Raw genomic sequence first — 17,844 nt, 5'->3', positions numbered from 1 at the left:
GCCTTTGCCCTCTCTCTTCTACAATGAAGATTCCATTCTGGAATTTTCTTGTTGAGGTGTTTGGAGAGAGTGGACAACATGAGCTGGGAAAATGGATCATCTGAAGTCGTTTTATGATAATTTTTATTTATTTATTTATTTATAGAATAGCATGGAATAGTGTGGCATGAAGTAGAAAACTGAATAACAGAATAAAATAGAATAGAATAAGTGCTATGAATTAGGCTATTGTTTTGTCGATATGCAAGTAATCACTACTGGTGAGATGTACAGTGCAATATACATTAAACAATGGAATGCACAATCTACATAAAAATCAAATATTAAAATATAGATGTTTATTGAACACTCTGACAGCTGTTTAAAGGAAAGTGTTCTTTAATCGGGATGTTTTAGCTGTTAGTGATTTCAGGCTTCTTTTACGCGCTGGGTGAGATGGATCCATTGTAATCTTTTTATTTGTGCATTAGATGTGCTCAAGGGAGATCAGTGCCTATATGAGTCCTTTCTGTGCCATAACGATAGAACAGTCTTCCCAATGGCAGTTTAAAAACAGACTAAACTGCTGACTGGTTTTTGACTTTCCTTAATTGTCTGACGACGTGGAGTTTTTGATGAGCATTTCTGATGAGGTGCTCTGTATTGATTTGCCTTTTTTTTTAAATGTAGCAAATGGATACCTATGAATTGGCAGTCTGTAATGGTAATTTGTTTTCTGTTGATGCATTTGGGAGTTTGGTCTGCAGGAAAACCAGTTGAAAACTACTTATGCATATATACTTCAGTAGCCTAAATGTGACAGATTGGAGGCTATTTCACTGTCATCAATTTAAGCACCTCCCCCAGTCACATATAAACAGAAAGCACTTACATGCTGAAATCAGATCTGCTTCTAAATGATTAATGCTATGCATACTGTAGAGTCCATTATTTGCAGTCATATAGGCCTATTGTTTATTACTGGTTGTCAGAGAAATTGGTGTAACATGCAGCATCATCGAATCTTAGGTAGGTGTAGGGAAATGGCCAAAACAAATACAGCTTTAGCTCATATATTAATGTAAATTTAGGCCTACTGTAAATGTAAAGTACATTAGTCAGTGACAATTGATAACACAAGACAGAAGCCTCATTCAAAGAACTGCTGCGTCATTACCACATTTTCCACTTTGACACTTGTTTTCATTGCCATGATAATGTGTGCATTTTCATACTCGCTCCACAAAAACAGAAGAATTACAATTTTGCTGATACGACATTTAACTTAGCCCGTTTCAGTTAACAGCAAAGAGGAAAACAGAAAGAGGTGTGATAAAACAATATAATTAGCACGTTTTAAAAGCATCTTAAGGCAAGTACAAACACAAACAAACAGTGGTACGATCTGTCAGTTACTTGCCTATTTTGAGGGGTTTTTTTTATTTTTATTTATATAAATATATATATATATATTTTGGACTCGTCATGCCTCCTCTAATGGGACAGTAGCACCGACTGCATCAGAGCTGCTGCTGATTCTGAAGTCAGTCCTTCATGCTGCATTTCGCTGTGCTGTGCGGGACAGGGAGGCGTTTGCTTTCGACTCCACTTCAAAGCCATGGATCTTACAAACGATAAACTGTCTTCCATCCGAAAGTGTCTTTTGGTAACTTTACTGTTCGTTTGTTCATTTCAACTGTCCCGATCAAAGCGAATATTCAAATGTCCTTCAGGATGCACTTGTACGACAGATTCAATCATTTGCGTCGGTTCGTCTCTCATCCCACGGACTATACCGAGTGACATCAACTCTCTGTAAGTATGATATTATGTTCGACTAACAATTTATTAGCGAAAATGTTTATAATTTTATCAGACATAGTGGGATATATAGCCTGTATTTATGTTTCGAAACTGAACGTGCATCGTAGTGTTTGGTACAAATATATATTGGTGTAATATTTATTAATTTATGATAGCCTATTTTATTTTTTAGGAGTATTGTCAATTGCAGTTTCTCAGAAATCAAGGAGGCTATGTTCTCCCTCATGCCCTCACTGCAGTTACTGTAAGTGACTGCTGCATCACTTTTTATAAATTTACCTGTTTATCTGCATTATAAAACACTAACACGTAGAATACCATGCATTCTTTGTTATGTTGGTCATATTTATGTTTTATAATTTTCTGGCATATTCTGGCATCTTTTCCCTTCTTAGTCTCCTTAGTTCTAATTCATTTTCTGAAATCAAGGAGGATGCATTCTCAGGGCTTCCTCATCTTGAGTATTTGTAAGTATCTGGACAGCTTTTATTTATTTAAATTATTGATAAAAATGTTCACTTTTTTACAGTATATATTACTGACATATTTGTTGGATGTCTGGACCACTTTCAGTATCCCTGCAGAGTTATTGGCTGAAGTACATTTTTATAGCTATTTTATTTCTCCAACCAGATTTATTGAAGGTAACAAGATTGAAGAGATAAACAAATATGCCTTCAGAGGACTTCGGGATGTTACACATCTGTAAGTATATGACATACAGTGAGCAAAAGCTAGGCTGTATTTATTTAGACAGATTTCTGGTGGGCATAATTTAATTGAGCAAGTAATATATATTTTGGTTTAATATTTTATTTCAGATGACCAGTACATAATGTGATATATTGCTGTTGCCTTGAATTGTATTATAAGGTACACTGTAATGTCCCTAAAAATCCTGATTTATATAAATAACCAAATGGAAATGTAATATATTGCCATATTGCCATGTATGTTACCCTTTAAGGTGATATATATTTTTCACATACATACATTCTCTGGGTAGATGAAGATAAGTTTATAACATATGTGAAATCCCTACAGTAAATTTGTATATGTACATAATAATAAAAATGATGATTTTTTTTCTGTAATATTACAACCCGAATTCCGGAAATGTTGGGATGGTTATATTTTAATTTGAATAAAATGAAAACTAAAAGACTTTCAAATCACATGAGCCAATATTTTATGTACAATAGAACATAGATAACCTAACAAATGTTTAAACTGAGAAATTGTACAATTTTATGCACAAAATGAGCTCATTTCAAATTTGATGCCTATACAGGTCTCAAAATAGTAGGGACGGGGGCATGTTTACCATGATGTAGCACAGGGATCCTCAAATCTGGCCCACGAGATCCACTTTCCTGCAGAGTTTAGCTCTAACCCTAATCAAACACACCTGAGCATGCTAATCAGTGTCTTCAAGATCATTAGAAAATCACAGGTAGGTGAGTTTGATCAGGGTTGGAGCTAAACTCTGCAGCAGATTGGCCCTCCAGGGAAAGATTTGAGGAACCCTGATGTAGCATCTCCTCTTCTTTTCAAAACAGTTTGAAGACGTCTGGGCATCAAGGTTATGAGTTTCTAGAGTTTTGGTGTTGGAATTTGGTCTCATTCTTGCCTGATATAGGTTTGCAGCTGCTGAAGAGTTCATGGTCGTCTTTGACGTATTTTTCATTTAATGATGCGCCAAATGTTCTCTATAGGTGACAGATCTGGACTGCAGGCCAATTCAGCACCCGGACTCTTTTACTACGAAGCCATGCTGTTGTAATAGCTGCAGTATGTGGTTTTGCATTGTCCTGCTGAAATACACAAGGCCTTCCCTGAAATAGACGTCGTCTGGAGGGGAGCATATGTTTTTCTAAAACCTTTATATACCTTTCAGCATTCATAGTGCCTTCCAAAACATGCAAGCTGCCCATATCGTATGCACTTATGCACCCCCATACCATCAGAGATGCTGGCTTTTGAACTGAACGCTGATGACATGCTGGAACATCTCCCTCCCCTTTAGCTCGGAGGACACGGCATCCGTGATTTCCAACAAGAATGTCAAATTTGGACTCGTCTGACCATAGAACACTTTTCCACTTTGAAACAGTCCATTTTAAATGAGCCTTGGCCCACAGGACACGACGGCACTTCTGGACCATGTTCACATATGGCTTCCTTTTTGCATGATAGAGCTTTAGTTGGCATCTGCAGATGGCACGGCGGATTGTGTTTATCGACGGTGGTTCCTGGAAGTATTCCTGGGCCCATTTAGTAATGTCAATGACAGAATCATGCCGATGAGTGATGCATTCGTCTGAGGGCCCGAAGACCACAGGCATCCAACAAAGGTCTTCGGCTTTGTCCCTTACGCACAGAGATTTCTCCAGTTTCTCTGAATCTTTTGGTGATGTTATGCACTGTAGATGATGAGAATTGCAAAGCCTTTTTCATGAAAATCTTTTTATGCACTCTTTCACAGATTGGAGAGCCTCTGCCCATCTTTACTTCTGAGAGACTCTGCCTCTCTAAGACATATTTTTTTATAGCTAATCATGTTACAGACTTAATTAGTTGCTAGATGTTCTCCCAGCTGAATCTTTTCAAACTTTCTTGCTTTTTCAGCCCTTTGTTACCCCCGTCCCAACTATTTTGAGACCTGCAACAGGCATCAAATGTGAAATGAGCTCATTTTGTGCATAAAATTGTAAAATTTCTCAGTTTAAACATTTGTTATGTTGTATTTATTCTATTGTGAATAATATATTGGCTCATGTGATTTGAAAGTCTTTTAGTTTTCATTTTATTCAAATTTTAAAAACCTCCCAACATTTCCGGAATTTGGATTTGTATATGCAGCAACCACATATGTCAACAACTTAATATACACTTCTAAACTTCTAAACAAAAAAATCTGAATGTTTATATATATTTTTAATAATTTTAAAATACATATTTTATTATTTAATAGTATATTTGCTTATATTTTCACAGCATGTGTTGACAGGTTTTAGGATGGATATACATGACATATATATCCAAATGTTCCAATTTCTAATAGGTTTCATGTTTTTACTTTACGTGACAATATATTTATCATATGGAAATCTAAAATATGTAGGTATATTACATTTGCGTAAAGTCTTCTGTCCATTTGTATTGATTAATTTCCTCTCTGTTTTTACAGATCATTAGCAAACAACAATTTAAAAACACTACCTAGGGGTCTTTTTTCTGATCTACGCTCTTTGATTGAACTGTGAGTTTTTCAGTTCACTGTTTACAAATGTGCACATGTAATCAACATTACTAAGACAACCACTCATGCTAAAGAGCTGGGAACCAATAATATTGCAGTCACACATGATTTTGTTTATTTGCAGAGGTTTTAGAGTGTTTTGATCATTTCATGTCTAATAAACAGAGATCTACGAGGGAACATGTTCCATTGTGACTGTGAGTCCATGTGGCTGATGCTATGGTTGAAACGATCCAATGCCACAATCTCTAATGTTTACTGTGCCAGTCCATCTGGCATGAAGGGTGTCCGGTTAAAGGATGTCCCGGAAAAACACAGCAAGTGTGTCTCCACGGGTAATTACATTTCTGTTGCTTAGATGTGTCAGATATTATGTTGAATTTTTGCATTGAGTGTAGTGACAATGAATGAATGTGCTTCCATATGTCTGGTTCTTTTCCCTTCAGATTTTGTTCAGCACCAAATAGTAAATACTCAATCAATGTCAGCAGATATCTTCTCTCACAAAGATGATATATATGTCGCTATGGCTGTTCCAAATTCAGACAGCTGCATAATCATGGAATGGGATCATATTGAGACTAAATTCAGGCCTTTTGATAACATCACAGGTTTGACTCCATAATCATTTGTCATATGTCATAAAAATGAAAGAGTATAGATGATGATTTCATTTTTTAAAATATATTTCAGGACGGTCTGTTGTTGGATGCCAGTCTGTTCTGATCAATGAGCAGGCATTTGTCATTGTCTCCCAACTCTTCGATGGCTCCCTTGTCTGCAAATATGACCAAGCACAGAATAAGTTCACCAAGTTTCAAGCAGTTGAAATGCTTAATGTGTCCAAGCCGAATGACATTGAAGTCTTCCAGATTGGAGATGACTGGTTCTTCCTAATTGTGGACAGTTCCAAAGCTGGAATGACAACTCTGTTTAAGTGGAATGAAACTGGTTTCTACCCATACCAGTTCCTTCATGAATGGTTTCGTGACACCGATGCAGAGTTTTTGGATTTAGATGGCAAATCTGTCCTCATACTCGTGAGCCGTTCCCAGGCTCCTGTTATATACCAATGGAACAAGAGCACCCAGAAGTTTGTTCTCCATGATGAGATAGCAAACATGGACGATATTGTCAGCGTGAAGGCCTTTAGGATTAATGATGTTCCCTACCTTGCGCTCGCCTGCTACATCGGTGACTCAAAAATCATGAAGTGGACAGGCAAACACTTTGAGGAAGTTCAGGGCTTGCCTTCACGTGGCGCCACAGTATTACAGCCCATCGAGTTCAAAGACCAGCACTATTTGATTCTGAGCAGTGATTATTCTTTCTCCCAGATCTTCAGGTGGGATGAGGAAAACCAGAAATTTATCAAGTTCAGGGATGTGTATGTTCAGTGGCCACGCTCATTCACAGCACTGTCCACAGACCAGCGTGATTTTGTGCTGGCCACGAGCTTCAAAGGCAAAACCATGGTTTTTGAACATATTTCAGTGGATTATAGCAAATGAGGCATTATGCTGTTACTCGTTGCATCTGGGCAAATGCTAAAATAAAACTCTATTCTTCAATATATATATATATATATATATATACAAGTAACCTTAATATTTATGAATGTAATGTTTCGTCAACAAAATGGCCAAAACCCAGTGCACAAGCCTATCTTCTGTCTTGCAAAAGCTATTTATGCAACATTTTCTATAAAGGTTTAAATAAATAATGCGCTGCTGCTTAATTTATTCAGACCTTGAAAATACCTGACTGTTTGATTATATCAGGGCTCTTATAAATCATTTCTTTGTGATATATCAGGTTCACCAAAGGTGCTCCGGCTTCGATCCAAAAGACTGTGGAATTGTCAGCTTCAAGCTAATTTATCCTAATGAGCTGGTTTGACTTTATGCAAGCATGTTTTTGGTGCCGAGTAGTGATATTATTCAGTAGAGACCCTCAATGTTATTGCCTTTGATAAATGAAAGCCTTAGAAATTGTATTCATTCATTAATTTTTTTTTTTTTTTTTAACAGAGGATGAACCTTATACTGTAGCTGGCCGAGTATTGTACTGGATGTACATTTGAAAATATATTATTGATAATGAATAAAACAGCATCTTCTATTCATTCATGTTTGTTTTTATTTGCATATATATATTTAGTTTCTTACAAGGGAGCCAGCTGGACAAATGGTTTAGCAGCCAGTTTAGCATTGTCTTCAATGCATCACTGTTCCACTGACAACATAAACACAGGAAATAATAAGAAAGAAGTTAAAACTTACATTTCAGATGACACTTCACTCCTTGACAGAGAGAAAATGCTTATGTTCACAAAGATCACTTTACCAGCCAGTCAGCAACATCATTCTTTGTGACAGAGCACTTAGGTTTGATAAATAAGACCAGACGCATAAGCACAATGTCACAAATAGGCCTAGCTATTCAAAGTAATCACAGAAATTATGTAGAGGCCTGTCTCTATATATATTTTCTGCTGTGCTTTATGTGCATGTTCTATTATTTACATTATGTGCGTATATGCTGTGTTATGTAAAATTATGGTGGACGTTTAAAATATTGCCTAACCTTGTATGGTATTTTCAAACTAATTGAGATCATGTATACTTTTTTTTTCATTTATTTAACAATAGCAACAATTCACATTTGTTCATCGCGCTTCAGTACAATAAAATACATTATATTTTATATATTGTGTAATTATAATCGAGTACAACATTAACATTATGTGAAATTCGTTGTAAGTTTGGGGGTGCGTTCAACAGCAATGTAAACAACAGAAGAAGACTATTGCAGCAAAACAAATTCATTTGCAACAACAATTTATAGTTTTATTTGTGACCACAGGCTTATTATAATCGTATAACTGAACGTAAGAAGCTTCATTAAACATCTGTTATTGTTCTTTGGCTTTTGTAGCACTGTTTTTTGTAGCACCGCGTCCCTGTTTTAAAGCGACACGCTGCGGTTGGCCATCATCCCAGCCGGAAATGATGTAGCCTACGAGATGTTGATGAAACCTGAAACATGTAATCGTCTCATCCTCGTCGCAATAAAAATGCTTACGACGTGACAGTTCTTGTAATTGACAGATTTTCTCAGACAAGAATATTCTCGGACCGAAAATGAATCCTTCCAGAAGAAGCGAAAGTGATTGGCAGGGTCTGGTGAATGAGGTAGGAAACGCAGACATATTGATATGCCTCACGCTCATCTGCACTCTATGAATCATACTATCAGCACTGCACTACAGAGGATGCTTGAATTAACCGTTTAATGTGGTTTTCGATGAATTTACCCAAATAACCTGTGTAAAGTTTAATTGCATGGTTTTCTAAATACGATCAGATTATTTTGCTGATTTACAGAGACGTGAAATCCTTTTACTGTAACCGTGTTGTGTTGTCATTTTCTCGAGACCGCTTGTTCTTATCGATTAGTAAAGGTGACATGCTGTTATTACATCTTTAAATGCCTAGCATCATAATACATAAAATGCAGAAGGTCTGACACGACATGATCAACGAAGGGATTAACGTAAATCCTCATCCTTTTACGTAAAGATCCATGAACGGCGCTGAACTCAGCTTGGACCTGGAATTGAAATCATTTTAAAAATGATGATTTTAAAATACAGTGGTGTAATATTACAGCATGTCATTCGAAGTACATTAACTATCGTGTATGTGCACAATTTAGAAGTATATCAATAATAAAGAAATATAAGGGTGATTCTTAGACTATGGGCACTTTTATGTTCTTTGGTCATATTTTTAAAAATACATATCATTTTGCACAAATTCCTCTTTCTTTGTCAAACTAACAATAAAACCACCTTAAAAACTTTTTACTACCTTTCTATTATGATTTTTTCATACTTTTCAACCTCCTTAGGTGTCAAAATCACTGTTTTCTCCTTGTCGTACACACAGACTTTTAAACTTCAACAATGAAAATACAGTTTAAAAATATGATTTATCTGGTAACTATTAATGTACCCGAATTAAGCACTAGTAAAATAATTAAAATACATTATAGTATTTAATGTGAGACCACTATCAGTATTACTTTTTATACAAAATATAGCTGTCGCACAGTATTGGTGTCATTTCCACCACAACACTGTAATGTCTCTTTAAAAAGTTTGTGTGAAAGATTGTTTAGGTGGTTTCTATGGAAATGTTCAGTGACATCAGAGCACATGTTGGACATGGAAGGAATTAAAATTTTCATGAACAACATATGAAGAAAAATCAAGGTAAATATTGCTTCTACGTCATTTCCAAACATGCTGTACCTTCAAGGGTGTTTTTAAAAAGCTAAAAATGTTAAGTTAAATAAGAGTATTTTGCATACATGAAATGCTAAGCATTAATTCAAAGCTAATCAGTGAAGCTATCTTCCATTTTTTCACAAAAAACTACAGAAATGTCATTTCCACCACAGTCCACTGGAAATGACATTAATGGTTACAAAGTACAATTGAATGTTTAATGACTTTGTGAATTGAGTTTAATGTGTGTGATGAGTTTAAGACTTTTTCTAATAAATATCTCTGCTGTTTCTCTACATTCGTGTTAATTCATTCACCACCCTGTCATTTCCATCATCACACATTTTTAGAAAATATTTATTCATCACACATTAAAAATGTATCCACAATTTATGAGATCATGCTCTACTTAATATAAAAATTCAAGTTATTTATTTTCTAATACCCAAACCAATATTAAATTTCAGTGTGTGACAGGTGTACAGTTCTGCATTTGGTCCTTAGGGCAGTTAATTTATCTCATTGACAAATGTATAACTAGTGTACATTGTGGAAAAACTGGTAAAACTAGTTACAGAAATGATCTTAGACAATTCTTGAGTGGCATAAGTTATTCTATATTTAAATAACAGCTGTATATTGAGATGTGGTGGAAATGACATTTGTTCATTGCAGGTCGGAAAAATTTCTCTTGTAATCTAATTTTGTCCTCTTACAGACCTTAAAACTAGACAAATTATTTAAACTTATGAGACTGTGTTACGTGACTTTTGAAAAAGTTTTTTTTATTCAACTTCACAAGGCTAAAAGTGCCCCTAGTTGAAGAAACGCCCATAAATAGTCTTCTGTATGTTTTCATTTAGGGAACTTCTTTAACAACTAAATAACAGGCCCCTATGGATTTTGAATGTGTGTTTACATAATCTTTTGAATAAATGTACTTATATTGATCAAATTGTGAACTTTAATTCCCCTTCTCAAGTGCATTGACAAATTTAGAAATTTCAAAGGTTTGGTTGACCTTTTCAAAGGTTATATTAATTTAAAAGTATGATTTAGTTCTTTATATCAGTTGTTCTCAACAGGGGCCATTAGTGGCCTTTAACAAACTTCCAAGGTGGCTGCATGATGTCTTCATTCGGTAGTAATAATAATAATAATATGTACTGTTAATAATAATAAGTGATACATAATCTAACTTCAGTAAAAGGCAAAAACCACTAAAATCAAGATGTAGAATTTATATTGCCTGTATATTTCTTATTTTTGGCCTTCAATTAATGTTTTATTAACATACAGAACACACACTTTCTAAAACATCTGGAATAACCAAAATTAATAAATTAAAGGAGTACATTATGGGTAATTATTTTATTCTATTGACATTTCTGGTTTCTATGAAAAGTTCTCAAATGCAGAAACTTCTCAGCATTTTAGCAAAAGTGCCAATAGAAATATTTTCACTTACCGGGGAAAAATGTTAATATTATCTTGGAAGAGACGTTGCTTACACTTTAAGATGTCATTTTTACACATGTTACATGTACTTATTATTTTAATAACAATTAATTATGCATAATTACATGCAAGTAACCCTAAGCCAAACCCTAATCCTAATCCCAATCATATAGTAAGTACATGTAGTTATTTAATATTACTCAGTACTTGTATAATTACAAATGTATAATTACACTGTAACAAGGACACCTTAAAATAAAGCCTAACCGAGACTTATGAGTCAGAGGCCTATGAATAAAAAACTTTTGCTGAAAAACAATGCACCCACTTTGATCGTTGGCTCTTCTGGCAGTGGTGACTAATGCGTTGAATTGAAACATTAACAACCTTGTTGTTTTCTTTGTGTGCCTAGTTCCTGGTATGCAAGAGAAAGCTGGAGAGTAAGAAGGAGGCACTGCTGATCTTATCAAAAGAACTGGACACCTGCCAGCAGGAAAGGGATCAGTTTAAACTGATGGCAAACCAGCTCCGTGAACGCCACCAAGGGCTCAAGAAAAAGTACAGAGAGCTTATAGTATGTATTTCTATTCTCAATTAATTAAACACTCACGTAGAAGTATGAGGTATTGTTATTATAATAAAGTATATTTAAATTATAATTTTTTTCATTAATAGGACGGCGACCCTTCTCTGCCTCCTGAAAAAAGAAACCAAGTATGTCTGTGCTTATCACCTATTTAAATATGCTTAACTATACTCTGTCATATTATGTATGTATAAAACTAAATGTGTGTTAACAAATGTGTAGTTTGTGAAGTACTCAACTCAGTACTCCTGATTATCATTTGTTCATTGTTCATTGTGTTTAACTTGCCACAGGTCAATTTGGCCCAGTTACTGAGAGACTCACGAGAAAAGAACAAACAGCTGAGCGAGGACATGAAAGAACTGAAGCAACGTTTAGCGGAGGTGCAGGGTGATAACAAGGTATGGGTTCCACTCAGTCCCATGCAGATGTTTGCAAGGTCAAATGTGTAATCAAACACATTGATCACAGTTTATATATTATGGTATATCTGCATCTCACAGCTGCTGAGGATGACCATCGCAAAGCAGCGTCTAGGGGACGAAGAGGTGGGGACTCGTCACTTTCCAGCCCATGAGAGAGAAGATCTCGTTCAGCAGTTAGAAAGAGCTCGAGAACAGGTGCATTGCTCTTGGCGTTTCACACAATTTAGCTCTCAAGAATATCACTGTGTGTTATGTCTCACAGGTTTGTAGACACGGGTGTCATAGAAAAAGAAAAAAAACACTGATACAAAAGTTTAGTAAAAAAGCTATATCTGTCCTGTGTCATAACCCTATGGTGTTGCAGAATGAAGCACTGGAACAAAGCTTAAAGGCAGCCACGGATGAATTACAGGACGTGAGAGCAGAGCGTAATGTCTATCAGGAGAAAGCTCACAGACTAAACATGGAAATTAACCACATCTTGGGAAGCCATGAGAATCGCATCCTGGATATAGATGCTCTGTGTATGGAGAACAGGTCAGTGTTACCATGTTCAGGATCTATACACCTACACATTTAGCATCTACTGCTGCGGTATCAGGAGGTAAACACACAAACACACACACACACACACACACACAAACATGTTTGTTTTGTGAATTGTGGGGACTTTCCATAGGCTTCTATTACTTTTAGACTGACCAAACAATATTTTCTATCCCCTAGCCCTAAACCTACCCCTTACAGAACCCTTAAAGTTTGCATTGTTACACTGTCAGATAAACATAATTTACTATTTTGAATCACTTTTTCCCCTCGTGGGGACCCACAGTGTAGCATAAACAAGTACACACACACACACACACACACACACACACACACACACACACTAATTAACATTATTTTAGTACACATAAATCACATTCTGATTCCAAAATAACTGCTATTTTAGATATATAATACTAGTATAGTTTTGTTAATATTTTGATGTTCTGTTTTGATTTTAAATGTAAAGCTTTAGTAATTTTGTTGTGTTTGTCATTTTTCTTTTGTGAATATGTCTATGTAGTTTTTATTATTTTTTTAACTTAATGTTAAACTAAAATAAAATGATAAATAATGCATTGGCAACTAGCTGACATCAAATAAATTTAGATTTTCCATAAGTGTATTTATTTTATTTCAGTTTTTCACGACAGACAGTATATTTTCAATGTGACAGATAGGGAGAAAACACCAGTAACATGATTAATGAATGGCATTTTGATTATTTACATGATTAATGGATATATTTATAAGAAAGCAAATGTGACTCTAGGAGCATGATCAGGTTTGTGGTGAGACTGACCTCTGCTGGTCTGGTGGGGACATTACAGGCATTGATATGGCCGTTTTAACATATCCAGTTGGCTTTGTTGGTGCCTAAATATTATCTAGTCATTTTGTGGGTTATCTGTATATCATATTAAAGTCTTCTAAATATCTTTTTTTTAAGATATCTGCATGAGCGGCTGATGCAACTTCAGGAGGAGGTCAGCCTCCTCAAATCAAACGTCATGAAGTACAAGGTAATTATTACACATACAACCAAATTTTTATGTACACAAAATATTTATTCACTTTAGTTATGTATAAGTGCATATGCTAATGTGTTTTATTTCAGAGTGCTTTGGAAAGCAAGAAGAACTGTAAAGTCTATGGCAAGTCCAACAGCAGTGCTCTGACAGGAGTCCTCTCTGCTAAACAAGGTACCACACGAGACTTCTACAGAATCCAGACAGTAACAATTCCGTTCTTTACCAGTATTCTTCTTTAATTAATATACAGTTCTTTGAAAGAAAAATACACAGAAGCTAAGTTACAGCTAATATGTTTCCAGTACAAGAGCTGTTGCTGTCAGAGGAGAATGGCTGCAGTCTCCCGGTCACTTCACAGTCCATCAGTGACCTGAAGTCGCTGGCCACTGCTCTGCTGGAGACCATCCATGAGAAGAACATGGTCATTCAGCATCAACGGCAAACCAACAAGTATGTTACAACACTGACAACTGTCATCTCATTGTCTGTTCTGGAAAGCACCCAAGATACCGTCTTAGCATTTATTTTTTTATATTTTCAGTTTTCAGTTTTAAATAAAGTTCGTTGTAAAATGTGCATTTTATTTTTATCAGTGTATTTTGTTACTATTTAGGTTTTATTATTTCAGTTTTGGTTCAGTTTGAGTTCTTATTTATTTCTAGCTTGTAATTTTAGTGCTTCAGCTTATTTCATTTAGATTTGTTTATTTAATTTATTAGGGCAACATTTAACATTCTTTAGTTTTTTATGGGTTTTTCTTTTTTCTTTTGTATTTTATCTTATTATGACTTTATTTAAATTAGCAAAAGTGTTTTTAATGGATTTTGTTAATTATAATAATCCTGCCAAAATGTAAGTTAAGCCATAGCATTCTTATTTTTTCCAGAATTATGGAAGAATATTCCGGACAATTTTCAAAAGGAATTGCGATTCCATTTGAGTTTTGGCAGGTTACATGCACAATGCAGAGAGAGTGAAAAAGCAGACAAGGTAATTAATATTGCTATTTAAATATAACAGGCTCTTAAATCATCATATATGGGAAATACAGTTGCAAATAGACTTTTCTTTTTCATTTGAAATTTGGCAGCCACTGTGCATTCGCGAAAATGCAAACATTAATGCACGAATTGCAAGTGCGTTTGGATTATGTCACAATTTATGCATCCAGATATGGAAAATGCAATTGAAAATACAATTTGCAATTCCTTTTGAAAATTGTCCGGAATATCCTTCCATACTGAATAGTGTTAAAAAGTGAATTGTAGCTGTTGGTTTGCATATATTTAAACAGGATCCTGGGTAACCGGGTTGCAGAACTTGAAAGAAAGTTGAAAACATTAGAGGTGTCTGGATTGTGGAGTCTGCCAGGTAAACATCATATACATTTTATGCAGTTGCTTCTTTTTTTTTTTTTTCTTCTTACTTTTGATTATTTGATTATAGTTTGGTGTTTTAATGTTTGCTCTAATACATTTTACATTTGTATAATGGGTGTTTCTTTGTAACATAATATATATTATCTTGCTTATTTCATTTTTTTTTTTTTTTTTAATGACTTTCAATTGCGCTCCCATTTCTGCTTTTCACTCTTTCTTCTCTGCTTTCTTCTCACCCTCTCTGGAGGCATCACCTACAATGTGTCTCTCGGACTAGGGAGTATGTTTTTTATTCAATGTAGTTTTTTTGCCTTTTATACCTTTCTGCACTTTTTTCAAACCAATTTTACCTCTGTTACCCTTGTTGTTAACTTGACAAGATAACTTCCATTTGTTATTATAGTTGTGTATTTATTGACTTGGAACTTTTTTACAGGAAGGAAAGCCGTAATTGTCCTCAGTGACTCTCAGCATGTCCAGTCCACCACAGAACAGTCAGTCCATCTGACACCTGAGTCAATGGGTAAGTTACTACTTAGTGAACACTAATTGGCACTTTACATCTATACAGTACACTTTTGTGTCTCATGACTTCTTTAAACATTACAGGCACAAAGTATTAGTTATGATTAATTTTGTAACAATCATAGACCCTGACCTAACCCTAACCCTAAGTTTGCATATTTAGGTGCATAAGCTCAAAACATTTAATTCAAAGACAAGTGGAGAAGCTCGCACACATAATTATAAAATAAAATTCTTACATTCAGAGGCCAAAAAGTGAAAGAAAAGTGCCACATTGTTAAAGGTTTTTAAATGTCACCACATAAATTCAACACTATAATTTTAAATAGCTTTTTTCTCCAAATTAGTAGTATCAGTATATACATACAGCTACACACAACTTTGCTGTTGAATATTAAAAATCGAATGAACAACCAAAAAAAACATGGATGTCCATGTTTTATTTATCTCCACACAGGATCTCCTCCTGGCGCTTTCCCTAAATGCTAGATCTAATATTAACTTTCTTCTACTTTTTTTCACATTTGTCATGTTTTTGCTGTCAGACTAACACAGAGCTTTTCTACCTCAAAATTTCACATTTAATTCATTGCTGCTTGCTGTTTCTTTGTAATTGTTTGTGATATTTACTAGCAATTTCTGATGGAAAATTCTTTCTACGCTAATGTTTTTTAGTGTATATACCCAAAAACATGAATCTGTGTGCTGCTAACATTCATAGACATCCAAAGCTACTACTGCATACCAATAACATTCGGAGGAATATCAAGTACATAACTCAAAATTGTTGTCGTTACATATCCACATTTCAGAAAATTGCAGAATCACAAAAAAAATAAATACATTTTCAAATGCATATTTTGGGAACATGATCTAAAAATGGAAAACCTCATAGGAGTAAAACCGCTCATATTATATTTTTGAAAATACATTTTAAATAAAAAAAATGATAACAAAAGTGTCAACTCTTTCCAGCAGGAGATGAGGAGATTGTTACTGGAGAAGAGGTGACAGAAGACACTGGACTCAGCTCAGATGAGTGTCAAGCCGTGGCAGTCGAGTTGAACCAAGAGAGTGGTTATTTCAACCGCACGTATTCAGTCTCACAAACTCCACAATTCAGTAATCCAGCAGAAAGAATCCAGCCTGTAGAGAGCACACAGTGTAAAGCCCTTGCTTGTTGTGACTCTGAGAGGGGATCAGAACAACATAATGAAGATCTCACGAGCCGTGGATGTCAGTCTTTGAACACAGAAGCATCTTTGAAAGGTTCGGAAGAAGAGGCTGATGTGGAGAATGAACTTCCTGTTGTTCATTCTGAGGAGGATTTTGATAGTCAAGGTGCATTAGAGGACAGTCGGCCTGTGGCTTCAGAGACCTTTAGCAGTTCTGGATCTGAGTCATATACAGAGCGATCGGTCGAAGAAGAATCAGAGAATGCTTCCCTAAACACAAGTTCTCCTGCTCAAACCTCATCGCGCCAGGAATGAACCTTCATGATGTTAAAAACTGTGAGAGAAATTCATAAAAACAACCTCCATTCATTTAAAGTCCCATCAGTTTAAATAAGAGTTCTGATTCAGAACTCTATGAAAAAGACTTTGGCAAAAGAATAAAAACAAGAACATTTGAATGTCCAAATGAGACCTGTTCATTATTCCAATTAAGCTCAAAGCAAACTAAAAAGTTCACCATTAGGCAAGCTGAATATTAAAATCAACAATGTTAAGGTTCAATACCTGACGACAGTCAGTGTATTTCTGGAGGTTTTTAATAAGCTGAGATGATCAAGAATCTCAAATGAATCCGTAGATGTGACGCCACTATGATGACACTAAACCAGCAAGTTTATTTTTTCCTAACATTATTATGAAGTCATTTTGACTAATTTAAATACCTTTGTAATTACATCTGGTGTATTTTGTGGATAAAACATGACAATTTAGATTTTTTTTTTCCATTGAGTAAAACATAACATGCGATTCCTGTTCCACGTGCAAAAGCTAAAGGATCTTTTTTCTTAGTTCTTTTCTTACAACACTGAATGTCACAATTTCAGCCATTATATTTGTCTTATTTATCATATTATTTGTGATCTTGATGATTGTAATCGTGTTTGATCTGTAAAGGTTGGTGTAAAATCATTCTCTGTAGATCACCTAATATTACACTGTAATATAGTGTACAATTAAAATGGGAACAATCATCAGCTTGAAAGCTTAAATTATATTTAATTATGCACAAAAGCTCTGCATCGCAGTACACCAGCCATTTAGTTTGACCCTCTGCTGCTATATTATTGAATTATTACTGCATCAGTTTATTTGGTTTACGTTGACTTGACCTGTTGGGTGCACCAAAAAATATTTGTAATGATGGAAGGATTATCTTGTTGTGTATGTCCTCAAGTCATTGAAATAAAAAGTAACATTCGCCATTACAAACATCCAGTTCATCAGTTGTCTGAAGCAAAAAGATTGTAATAAATCCATCAATAAGAGGTTTTTAACTTTTAACACACCATTGCTTCCATCTAAA

The 17,844-nt window shown here is 35.0% G+C and overlaps 2 protein-coding genes across 7 annotated transcripts; both read left to right on the top strand.

Annotated features, from left to right (window-relative positions):
* Positions 1-87: 87 nt before the first annotated feature.
* Positions 88-7,721, top strand: lgi2b (leucine-rich repeat LGI family, member 2b). 2 transcript variants are annotated; one of them, XM_058782930.1, is made up of 8 exons: positions 88-1,794; positions 1,976-2,047; positions 2,199-2,270; positions 2,437-2,508; positions 4,994-5,065; positions 5,231-5,400; positions 5,512-5,676; positions 5,759-7,721. In XM_058782930.1, exons 1-8 carry the CDS (start codon positions 1,598-1,600, stop codon positions 6,574-6,576), a joined length of 1,638 nt encoding a protein of 545 aa, XP_058638913.1. In that variant the 5' UTR covers positions 88-1,597; the 3' UTR covers positions 6,577-7,721. The 2 variants fall into 2 exon arrangements, with proteins under 2 accessions (XP_058638913.1, XP_058638921.1); XM_058782938.1 differs by lacking the exon at positions 1,976-2,047.
* A 337-nt stretch (positions 7,722-8,058) lies between these two features.
* On the top strand, positions 8,059-17,740 carry ccdc149b (coiled-coil domain containing 149b). 5 transcript variants are annotated; one of them, XM_058791148.1, is made up of 13 exons: positions 8,059-8,259; positions 11,227-11,388; positions 11,490-11,528; positions 11,694-11,801; positions 11,904-12,020; positions 12,190-12,362; positions 13,321-13,393; positions 13,489-13,573; positions 13,705-13,852; positions 14,697-14,773; positions 15,029-15,061; positions 15,218-15,304; positions 16,285-17,740. In XM_058791148.1, exons 1-13 carry the CDS (start codon positions 8,209-8,211, stop codon positions 16,794-16,796), a joined length of 1,665 nt encoding a protein of 554 aa, XP_058647131.1. In that variant the 5' UTR covers positions 8,059-8,208; the 3' UTR covers positions 16,797-17,740. The 5 variants fall into 5 exon arrangements, with proteins under 5 accessions (XP_058647131.1, XP_058647124.1, XP_058647150.1 ...); XM_058791141.1 differs by having other exon boundaries at positions 8,060-8,259; positions 16,282-17,740; XM_058791174.1 differs by lacking the exon at positions 8,059-8,259 and adding an exon at positions 8,290-9,341 and having other exon boundaries at positions 16,282-17,740.
* Positions 17,741-17,844: the final 104 nt, after the last annotated feature.

This window comes from Onychostoma macrolepis, chromosome 01 (genome assembly GCF_012432095.1).
Source record: "Onychostoma macrolepis isolate SWU-2019 chromosome 01, ASM1243209v1, whole genome shotgun sequence".
Classification (NCBI taxonomy): Eukaryota; Metazoa; Chordata; class Actinopteri; order Cypriniformes; family Cyprinidae; genus Onychostoma; species Onychostoma macrolepis.
The sequence above is the reverse complement of the archived record's forward strand: the minus strand, read 5'-3'. Positions and strand labels throughout refer to the sequence as shown.